This window comes from Cricetulus griseus, chromosome 3, assembly GCF_003668045.3.
Source record: "Cricetulus griseus strain 17A/GY chromosome 3, alternate assembly CriGri-PICRH-1.0, whole genome shotgun sequence".
Lineage (NCBI taxonomy): Eukaryota > Metazoa > Chordata > Mammalia > Rodentia > Cricetidae > Cricetulus > Cricetulus griseus.
In genome coordinates this window covers 278,804,826-278,816,237 of record NC_048596.1, presented here as the reverse complement: position 1 = coordinate 278,816,237, position 11,412 = coordinate 278,804,826, and the positions used below count along the sequence as shown (strand labels likewise).

Below are 11,412 nucleotides of genomic sequence, written 5' to 3'. Positions count from 1 at the left end.
CCAGTTCTGCACACCCACGAGCCTTGGAGTCACCCCACTGAGGCCACATTTTGATGGTTTGTCCTTTCGTAAGAGATGGGGTCTGAGGAAGAAGTAACCTCTGTCATGCCTATCCCATGGTCCCCCATGCCTGGCTTAGTTCTGTCTTCCTGTTTGCACCTCTCCAGGTATGCTACTTTCAGCTGGTGTGTGGAAACTCTACCATTTTGAAGAGCAGGGCTGCCTAATGCCTGCAGTCTCCCAACTCAGTCTTGTCTAACCAGTCTACTGTGTTTCTCAAATCCTGTCAGTTAACTGCTGGACTGGGCAGCCAAGTCATTTCCAGGCTCACCCCAGACTGCCGTCAAGCCTCACTTCTTTCCTCCTCACTACCAATCATGTTAGCCCACCCTGTGCACCTTACCATATAGTTCCTGCCGCGCGACCAGTTCACTTCCCCCCAGTATACACGCTGTCCTGTCTCCCAGTGCTCCATGTCTCTTACCTCATCTTTTCCACCCAAATGTCTTCTCCTCCTTTCCAGACAGGGTTTCTCTGTGGCTTTGGAGGCTGTCCTGGAACTCACTCTTGTAGACCAGGCTGGTCTCGAACTCACAGAGATCCGCCTGCCTCTGCCTCCCGAGTGCTGGGATTAAAGGCGTGCGCCACCACTGCCCGGCTGTCCTCTCCTCCTTTACCCAACTCTGTGCAACGTGCTCCGTTCCTTAGTGTGTGTCTTTCCTCAGGCCACCAGTAATCCAATGACCTTAACAAGCTGCTCATAGGACTTGCTTTAAGCACATCGAGGTGTTCTTCCTGGACTTCACCTTAATCACATACGATCCTCTACAGGAGACCCTGAAGGAATGGTGGCATACAGCACCCGATCACTGACAACTGGTTCTTGGGCTTGACTAAGTCCCTCTATTCTAAGCAACTACCCTGCCCTTGTCTAATGAGGATGGCTTCATGCTAGGGAACCACCGGTCTCAAGAATATAGAAAAGGTCTGAGAGGAACACTGTGAGCTAAGAGACAGGGCTGAAAGCAAAACTACCTTCCCTGACCTCGAGGGAGTGAAGAATCTCTTCTTGACACATGGCGTCCATGCTTTAACAAGAATCAGGAAACAGTTTGTGTCTCGAGCCCTTACCAGGTTTTGACCTGGGAGGAATGACAAACTCAGTGAGTTGGTTTTGAGTATAAATTTTACTTTACACTTATGTCAAAGCAACACACAAGCATAAGCAAACAATCCTAAGAACCACAGACAATAGGCTCACAGCAGGCTGTGACAATAGGCTCTCCTGCAGCGGCAGGCTCAGAACTGGCGGCACTCAGCTTGATGGACTGGTTGTCTTAGGTTAGCGGAGGAGAGCTCCAGGACATAGAGTCGTGGTTCACTCTAAAATTCCTAGTTCTGGGCTGGTCTTTAAATAATTCGCTAAATCGTGCTAATCACACTTTGTCACACTTCACACATTTTCACTCTTATCTGGGCTGCGTAGTGGGCCTACGCTCCTTTTCCTTTAATCTTTCTTCAGCCAGGCCTTTGCCTGCCTGGTTACAAGGCTCCTTACAGTTTGTCTTTGAGAAGAAGCATAAAGAGGCAGAAGGAAAGAAAAAGCTGAAATAATTGGATCCTTTCCCTAAATCCAGCTCTGGTACTAACACATGCCACACACATGCACACACACACACACACACACACACACACACACACACGCACGCACGCACGCACGCACGCACGCACGCACGCGCACACCCACGCACGCGCACACCCACGCACGCACACACACGCACATTTTAAGTAAATTTATTGGGTTAATCAATACTGACAGCAAAGGAAAAGTTGCTGTTGGGTAGAAAACATATTTCGCATAGATAAGCATTTTCGTGGGTAATGGAAACAGACCTCCCAACATTTCCTTCAACACAGAGAAGGGCAGACAGGACACCCTGGCCAGCTTGACACCTACAGACAGGACTTGGGTGGGACTCGGGTTCCCTGTGGAGCCTGCATGGGGGAGGTGACCATCTCAGCTTTTCCTGCAGTGCCACACCTCTTAGGGACTGTCTGCCCTTGTCCTGGGCTGCAGGACTCAGCCCTCTGCACTTGAGAGCAGGCAGCTTGCCAGCAGGAGAGGTACCTCTGCACAGGCTCTGACTGAGCCAGCAGTTGTACCTCCTGCTGAGTTTCTTCAGACCCCATGAAGGGAGGCACAGGTGCCTGGGGACAGGGGATGACTGTGCCCTGCCTGTGTCCCAGTGGTTTCCTGAGGATCACCCCGGGGTCTCTCACGTACTTCAGAGCTTCAATGTTCTCATAAAACTCACATCTCCCTTTGATGAGGCTTGTGCCCTTCACAGGTGGTGATGAGAAGCTGCCCTTGGCCAGGGACCTTTCCTGCCCTTTGTGTTTTCTTCCAGGGGACACCCACTGCAAGAAGCATTTCACCTGGCTGGTGAATTGATTTTCCAGAGGCTGCCCCCTACGTGACTGTACCGGGGAGGATGTGTGTCCATGTGTTTCCTCTGGTGCCCTGGCCTGAACAGAGAGCCTCTTCCCTCTGGTTTGGGATGTCCCTAAGCCTGCATCCCCTCCACCCAGTGGGGACACTCGCTTGGCAGCTGGGGGACACCCCTTGTTCTGGCACTTGCCTGACACATTTGCAGGGAACCAGGAACTCTGCCCTGCCTCAATGCCAACTCTCGCAGTGGGCAAGTGCACCCGCAGTACCTGAGAAGCCACCATATCCCCACTGGAGGGGCCCTGGGGTTTAGAAGTCTTTTCTTCTGAGGCTGAGGGCACATCAGGCAGGCCTGCTGCCTGGATGGGTGGTCTGCTCTCTGAGTGCAACACGACTCCTCTGGACACCTGACTTTTATAGTCAGATGTTCTAGGATTGTGGGGAACTGTTGGCCTATCTGGTCTCATGGGCAGCTCTGGGCTATGTCTATGGTCTGATCCAGATTGTTGCAGGCTGCCTTTGTCCACCATACCAGGTGTCCAGGGCTGGATCGGCTCTCTGCCACTTTGAGCTGTGCTAAGGTCTTTGTCGACAAACACCTTGATCTCAGAGGCCGGCCGTATTTGGCTCCCAGGCCAGGAAGCAGGGAGAGACACTTCTTGGATGGGTGTGAAATTCAATGTCCGCATCCCATCTCCACTAGTATTTCTTTGCTGGAACCTGGAGGTCTGGGCAGAATTCACTGCAGAAACGGCGTGGGAGGCAGCGTGGAACTGAGAGGGAGGATGGGATGGCTCCACTTTTGTCTTGTAGGACTCTAAGGATTCCTCAACTCTTTTGGGAAGATGAAAGCTCATCCTCCTGCCAAAGGTTTTAATATGTTCTTCCAATATCTTTTCTTTGCTAGGACTAATCGATAAACTATGTTGGTGGTTTTTCAGTGGGTCTTCCTCACCTGCCAATGGTGCCAGATCTTCCAACAGTGTCTCAGGCGGGGGCTGTGCCGCACTGATAGAATGCCATGATTTGTCTACAGTGCTAGGGATCTGACCCTCACGGATTTCTTTCATTTTCTTGTTGAGGTGTTGTTCCAGTGCAATTTCAACCTTCTTCTGACACTGGCTCACCTTTGAGAGGCTTGAAAGTTGTCCTGACTGACTAGCTGCATGAGGCTCCAGATCTGTCTTCAAGTGGGATTGCAGACTGCTAGCCAGGGCCTCCTCAGGGTTTCTCTGGAGATGGTCTTTTTGGCCAACAACTTTGCTGTCTGTCTGTGCTTTGATCTTAGTCTCCTCTCTGGCACAATTCTTTAAGGTTCCACTATGAAACTTTCTAGCTCCATTAAGTACAATGTCATGTGAGTCCTTGCTCTGCTGATGCTTAAAGAGAGAGAGCCATGAGAGGCCACGACTCCTCTTCGACTCAGGGAAATCCGCCAACTCTGACTGAGGACACATGAGTGACAGGGACTCATTGATCCTGTGGGGCAGCCCCCAGCGGTGCTGGATGAGTCTCTTTCGGAGGTGGTGCTCCAGCTTCTTACGAAGCTCATTGGTGAGGGGGAAATCTCCGAGCAGGATGGGCCTGGGATTATGGGACTTTAAGGACTGGCTCACTGTCGAGAGCTTGGGAGGTGAGGGACAAAATGTCTTCTGAGATTTTTGGACCACCGAGGGCAAACCCCACACTCTCTCCTGCTCTTTTTTCAAGACGTTGTATTCCAGGTGCTGCGTTTCAAATGGACCAAGAGGCTGTGCTTCATCCTGGGGTCTGTGAAAATGCACCCCACAGATCTTAATCTGGGACTGAGGAGAAAATGTCAATACCGAGACCGGGGAGTGGCATTGAGGATGAGCCTGGCCCCCAGCAGGAGGGTCACGTTGGGAATGAGACTGGGACAGGGTCTGGAACCAGGTCTGTGGTTGACTCTTAGTCACAAACAGAGGTGTGGGGAGAGTAACAGGCGGCGGGGAGTTGTCAGCTAGGGAGGCTTCAGCCATACTGTTGAATGCTGAGGAAGGGTCACTCGAGGCAGTGGTGGGAGGGTGCAAGGCCTCACTGTGCAGAGAGGGGGAACCCCAGAAGAGTTGTGTGGGTTTAGGTTCTGCGTTGTCTACAGAGGTCTTGGAGTGAGGGGCCTGCTGGTTCATGGGCTTGTCTTTGCTGCTTGCTGAATGCGAGGCTGCCAACTCCTGTGACTTAGCCAATGATTCTGCTGATGACAGCTTCTCCAAATAGGGTGACTTTATAAGATATTCTTTGTTCTTCCTATCCTTTGTGGGAAGGAAATCACCCTCCTTTTTGTCTTGCCCTTTGAGTCTTGCCAGGGCATCAGAGTTGGGAGGCAAGAGGTTTCCAGGCTCTGGAAGGTTGCCCTGCAAAGAGGCTTGAGAAGCACAGGTATCTGGGAGATGCTGGTTAGCGGAGGATGCCAAATCTGAAGGTAACAGGTTGTCCTCAGCAGGCCTCTGCTGGGAGGGGTCTGACACTGGCTGGCTTACATAGCCAGTGCTTTTGCTTGTTGGGACATTAACAAATACCTCACTGGGTCTGCTGACTGGAGACCTAGTGGTTTCCAGTGGGAAGACTTCTGCCCCTTGTGCTCCCTCTGTTGGAAGAGTAAAAGAGGCAAGTGTGGGGGGTAGGGTAGGGTCCTGTAGAAATCTAGGTCTTAAAGAGGGCTTTGACTCTGGTGGTGTGGAAGAAAGCCAGCTTTCCAAGAGGGCAAAGTGGTTAGGAGAGAAAGCAGAGGGGGCCAGTGGTAAAGGCCCATGTGGAATGGCTGGATGTCCTGGTTGGTTTGCTGTGTCACAGGCCTCTGTCACAGGAGCTGGGGAAGCCAAGGAGAAATGAGAGGCATCGTCATCTTTGAGGGTGGCTTGGGGGAGCAGATGACTGACCTTTCTACTTGTTCTGCGACAAGCGCTGACGAGGGTGTCTGGATGTAATGGTTGTTCATCGAGAGTGGCATCACCCAGCTCTCCCAAGGGGCTGCAGGAGATCAGAAGTTCAAGCTACAGTTAGGGCCCACATGTGGAAACGAGGGCCTGATCATCTAGGCGGAGTGCAGGCACCGGTGCTTTGAGTGGGCACTCACATTGCCCCATCCATGGCTGCCTACTAACCTCCTCCACTCCTTGTTCCTCTGTCTACCCCTCCCCTGATGAGGGCAGGATGCTTTGGACCCCTGGAAGCAAAGGATATGGTGGGGAGAGGGACCAGGAAAGGAGGTAAAGGACTTACCTTTGCAGGGTTGTCTGCAGATACCTTCTCTTATGTGCTCTCTGGCAAGTTCTCTCACCTTAAAAAAGCAAGATGGTGGACTAGATGGAATAGAGGCAGAAACTAGGGTTGCACAGAAGTAGAGTTCTAGAAAATTAGTCTAGTCATTCCCAAAAGTACTAAGAGCCAATGACAAGTGGTCTTTGGGGACACTTAGAATGTCCACACCTGTGCAGCATCATTTGCAAATCCCTCCACCTGTGTTGCCCCAAGGGCTACTCAAAACCACTGCAGAATGCACTGGTCAGTGATGTCCTCACAGGTCTGAGCTCCTAGGAATGAAGCACTGAAAACAAGGGCAGGGGACATAACCTGTGCTCCAAAGCAGCCATTACCCCCTCCTCCACATCTCACAGGAGCCCCAAGGGGCTGGGCCCACTGCCCGAGACTGTCACTGCTTCATAAGCACGAGGGAATGGAGTGGGGACTCAGAGAAGTGTCTTGGGTCTGACTGTCTTCCCGGGTCGCTCTTTGCTGCCTAAGGGACCATGTATTTAGCAAGTGACACCCTCAGATCATAGACCTGTAACTGTATGGGGAGGACATGATGGGGAGCTGGGGGCGATGAGGTCAAAGGCAGACACCTACCTTTAAGTGATTCCCTGGTTTCCTTGGCTTTCTCCTGTAGCTGTTAACAACAAGGGGAGAATGAGCACACGGGACCCACTGGCTTTGCTGCTCTTCCTGAGATGTTCAGAACTCCATTACCCATGCACACCCTGAGGCCCACTGAAGAGTGTGATATGCTTATTTTAATATAAGGTGTGGCAGGGACTACTTGTTTTCACCCCTCTGTTGGAAAACTAAAGGACAATGGGGTGTTGTGTGGAGGACAGCCTTTCCCCCTGTGCTCCTCCTGAGGCTCATGAGCCCTAGGGCTAAAGACTGGGTTCCATGCTCTCTTCAGAGACATCACCAACATTCAGCATTGTGATCCTGACCAGTTCAGTGTGGAAGAAGTGAAGGGACACATGTTGTGGGGATGGATCGTGGATCACGTGTCAGGAGAGGCTGGCCTCATTCTGAGAACACAAGAGTGTAGCCAAGCCACCAGGACCACTTTCATGCTTTGTCCTGGAAACCTCAGCCACACAAAGACAGGAAGGTGTGCTGCGGGCTCCACACAGAAACCTTTGTCCCTCCTGCATCCCTCGCATGCCTGTCTCTTCTCCCTGTCCCAGCCCTCTCTCTTCCCCCCATCTCTCCTCCCCTCTCCTCTCCCTCAGTGTTCCGTCTCAGACATCCCTCTGACAGCCAAGCTCATCCCCTCACTAATGAAGACTCTCTCTTGGGAACTCACCATGCTTCCTCACCTTTTGGGTATATGTCTCTTTCCACAGTGAAGATAAAACCAGTTTCAGTATCAGGTAGCAGATGTACAGAAGCAGCAGCCCCAGCCCACTCAGTAAGGTGTAGTTGAAGTCTACATGACAGGAAGCTGAGCCAAAGGCCAGCCATGTCTCAGGGAGGCTATGGAGAGATGAGAGAATGTTCTCCATATTGTAAACAGCATGGCTGCCTGAGGTGACTGATTCTGAGGGTCGGTGGGCTTGACTAGAGTCCCAGGCCTGCATCACAGAGCAGGGGAGAGTCACAAGGGTTTCTGAGGGTGGGGGTGAGGGTGTGTCTTCAGCCCTTGCCCCACCCCCAGGCAGCTCTTCAGAGCTCTGCCCAACCTGCTGCTCCCCTCTTCCATCTGCCCTTTGCTCACATACTTCTCCTCAGGGGAACTGTTTGCTCCATCGGCAGCCCAGAGGGTGACCCATTCCCCTTGGTGTTTGGAGAACTTGACTGGGGTCTCAGCAGGTCCAGTACCATGTGGTGTGTGGAATTTGGCTTTTGCTCAGACATTCATCACCTTGGCCAGTCGGATATCCTAATATATGTCCCATCTGCAGAATGGTTCTCCTCTTTGCCTGCTATATTTATTTATCTTTGTGAATGTCAACTGTTCCCATTTGAGTCAGCCTTCAATGTCTTTAGTCAGAGAGGCAGGGTCAAATCACAAAACTGATACAAATATTAAATGTGTTTTATTGAATTCTGTGTTCTTGGATATAACTGTATACTATGTGTCTTCCTGCAGCTCCTGAACATTTAATGGCATTAAGATTTTATGCTCTAGAAGTACATGGGCCCTTTGACAAACCAGGGCACTGTTTCCCTGTGCAAGGAGAGTCAAACTTTACTCCTTTAACTTCAGTCCTATCTGATTTTTGACGATGACTTCTTCCTTTTCTACTCATGATGGTGACTCTCTGACCATGTCAGCAATTGCGTAGGAGTTTGGTGATTCACTCCAAGAAGACTGGCTAATAACAAGCTGTGAGGGTGATTACCGAGGTCCTTGGGGACAGGGTGGGACCCAGGAATATCAAAGCCTTAGAGACTGGTGAGGATCCTCAGTGGTTACCCATTGTCCACTCTATGTAATCACCTGGTGATGTCCCAAACTGAAGAGCTTGTCATGCGTTAGCCAAGGTTTCTCCGGGTTAAATAAACCCGGGTTGCATGTCCCACCCTCTCCTAGACCTGCTCTACAAGGGATTTACAGTTTGTTCAATTTGGGACCCTTGTTCCCACCCCTTTTGTCATGCAGCAGTGCTGCTGGCCTCTGGGAGTTGGTGACCTTCTTTAGAATTTGAGTTGTGGTTCTGGTCCACCATTCTCCTGATGAACAGACTTGTATATTCAAAATACATTCACTGACCGTATCGACATGGTTCATCACTGTATGTTAGTCTTCTTTTTGTGACAAAATGCCTAAAATAAAGATAAGAAATCATCTGTAGGGCCACACTTTCAGATAGTTTGTTTCCACAGTCCCTTGGCATGTGACCTCAGGCCTGTACTGGAGGCAGTGTGTTATAGAGAAGGCAGGTTTCCTTCTGATAAACAAAGGAAATTCAGAAAATCAGGGGCCAAAAGCCTCATCCTCCATGCAAGGTCCATCCCAGTCACCTAACTTCTTTCTCCCAGGCTGCCTCTCTCCTAACGGTTCCCACAGAGGCACACACGGGCATGCGCTACACCATATTATTTATGAATAATTATAGGAGCCATGCCACGACTGACTCAATTTCCCTTTTCTTTTCTTTTCTTTTCTTTTTTTGTTTTTTAGAGACAGGGTTTCTCTGTGACTTTTGAGGCTGTCCTGGAACTAGCTGTTGTAGACCAGGCTGGTCTGGAACTCACAGAGACCCGCCTGCCTCTGCCTCCCATGTGCTGGGATTAAAGGCGTGCGCCACCACTGCCTGGCCCAATTTCCCTTTTCTTATCCTGTTAATTTTCTATAGTTCCCATAAATGAATTTCAGGATTCTCCCCACTGTTTCTTCTCACAACTCGAATGGTGGCTTTCTCAGGGCTTTTTGTTCAACACAATCCCAGAAGGCTCTGTTGAGGAAACAAATGTCTTCCTGCCGTCCTTGCAACATTCCCCAGTAATTTTGACTCAAAAAGACATTGGCAATGGATAGGGTAAGAAGACAGACAGATGGTCATCCAATAGAGAAAGAAAAAGGGTAGTATAGGCGGAGTTTCGCAGTTCAGTCACAAGCTCAAGGTTTTTAGGTTTATTTTGGTTGTCATCTAAGTATAAACTTAAAGGGCTTTTTCATCAGGCCAAAGGCACCTCTGTCCAATCCATACCTGGCTCTCTGGACAGGAGACATATGTACATGCTTCTAACCCAAATTTATAGCTTTTTGCTGGAACTCAAAATATATGTTCCTGCTGTTTGAATAGATATCTGGTTTTGTTTTTTTTTTTTGCTCTGTGGGTTTCAGTAAATAATTTTTAACTTCTGTTCCCAGTTTAAACATGTCTTATAAAGGTTTCTGCTTCTGGCAGACACATCTGAGTATCAGTTGCCAACTACAGCCTGCCCCTAAAGGACTTCGAGCCTTGGACTTGCTGTGGATGTGAACCAGTCCAGCTGCTGTGGATACCCCTTGTCTCTTCAACAGAATCTGCCATTGCCTGATTTCCCTTTTTGCTTTTGACTAGCATTTCAGCCTTCTTGGGTCCCTAACTTTGTCCCAAATTTAGCAGGAATAGCATGGGAAAGAAAACGTCGCCCATTTTCCCTGGTTAAAATGCTAAGTCAAAATAAACTCCCTTACATAGGGGATGCCAATATCACTCACTGCCTGGTAGGGATGCTAGAGAGACAGCAATTCCATGATTGGAATCTCCAAAAAGAAAATGGGGGAATTAAGGGACCAGCTCCCTGTTTTGGCAGCCATAACAGCCTAACACGTGCTTGCCTGACCTTGCCTTGGTCACTAGGAGGTCAGATGCCTACCTCGTGGCAAGGAACCAATCAGAAGTTAGATGGTGGTACTATGCTTTACGGCTCTGAGTGTGCTTTATGGACAAGTGCACAGCAATGATGTGCAGAACATAGCAACCACCCTGGGAGGGCCTATGGGCCATAACAACCAGTTGGCCAATCAACACAGGGCAAGCCCTCCAAGCCTGGAGGCACGCCAATCCTGAGCCTGTGCGTACCCCTAGACACTCCCCTTACGCTGCCTATAAGATCTCTATGCAGACGCTTCGAGCTGTCTTTCCTAGCCATCCGCCATGGTGGGTGGGTGAAAGACTCGAGCTAACATGGGGTTAGCTTGTTAAACAACTATAATAAAGCCTCATGATGTTTGCATCAAGCTTTTGACTCCACCCAGTGATTGGGGTGACCGAGGTCCTGGGCTGAGATCTTGAAGGCCTGAGCTTCTGGGGGTCTTACAAAAAACATTTAATCTTTAATTCCATCGAAGATTCCAGAGGGGTGTAATATTACCTACTGACAGGGACTACTGGCTTCCTGGACAGTCACCCAAGGTTCTGAGCTCCTAAAGTTTGTGGCTGGGCCAAGCATATTTCTGATGTATTACATTTGGGCCCAGACACCTAATGTTAGTATGTCTTACATACATTTTTGAGAAGCAGGGAATTTTGAAGTATGCCCTACCTTGTTTTGCCAATGTTTGGCAGTTTTTGCATCCTGCTGGTCCAGTTTGAACAGTAGTAATAGAAGTGAGTACAGTTTTTTTTGTCCAAATGTCTAGCTTTTGCCATAAAAAAGCAAACTACATACAGAGATTCTTCAATGCCCGTCATCTTCTCTTGAAGTAAATTGGTGCTGTCTGAAGCAGACATATCTCACTGACATGAAAAACTTTAAGTTATTAAGTATTTTAAATGCCATATACAGTGTTTGAAGTGTTTGAAGACTATCTAAACATATCTGTTTAACCTTGAAAACACACCTAATATTACTACAATTTGATTATTATAGATGACTAACTACTAACTTGTATTTTTAGTTATACATTATATTTTTAAATGAGTTGCATAAGCATATTTTCTGCTCCAAACAAGAGTAGAAAAATACATGCAGCATAACAAAAAATAACTATAAATTTTTATCTATAAACAAAATTCCATACCAATGTCAAATATTTTGAGTTATTAGTTGATTTGTGGATTAAAGTAGACTCAATAATTTGCCCTTTTCTCTATAATTTCTGTCATATCCCTCTTTTTTTTTTTTACTTTAGAAAGAGATCTTTGAATTTAAATCTTTTGTTTAGCCTTTTTGACTATGATTAACAACAACATGTAACCAAACCCCTTTATAATGACAAATATCCATAATCCATTGAATAACCAAAACCA

At 48.7% G+C, this 11,412-nt stretch overlaps 1 protein-coding gene across 1 annotated transcript; it reads right to left on the bottom strand.

Annotated features, from left to right (window-relative positions):
- Nucleotides 1-1,953: 1,953 nt before the first annotated feature.
- LOC113835032 (spermatogenesis-associated protein 31D1-like) lies at nucleotides 1,954-7,230 on the bottom strand. The gene is made up of 4 exons (XM_027409595.1): nucleotides 7,045-7,230; nucleotides 6,320-6,359; nucleotides 5,693-5,750; nucleotides 1,954-5,440 (listed from the first exon to the last, which is right to left on the bottom strand). The coding sequence occupies exons 1-4, from the start codon at nucleotides 7,228-7,230 to the stop codon at nucleotides 1,954-1,956; spliced, it is 3,771 nt and encodes a 1,256-aa protein (XP_027265396.1).
- Between the last annotated feature and the right edge of the window lie 4,182 nt (nucleotides 7,231-11,412).

Bases quoted from the DNA above. Each gene is read 5' to 3' on its own strand.
- LOC113835032 (XM_027409595.1), bottom strand. From the start codon at position 7,230: ATGGAGAACATTCTCTCATCTCTCCATAGCCTCCCTGAGACATGGCTG. The intron at 6,360-7,044 runs GTGAGGAAGCAT...TGTTGTTAACAG, and splicing joins AAGAGACATATACCCAAAAG to CTACAGGAGAAAGCCAAGGA. The intron at 5,441-5,692 runs GTAAGTCCTTTA...GATCTCCTGCAG, and splicing joins CTGCAGACAACCCTGCAAAG to CCCCTTGGGAGAGCTGGGTG.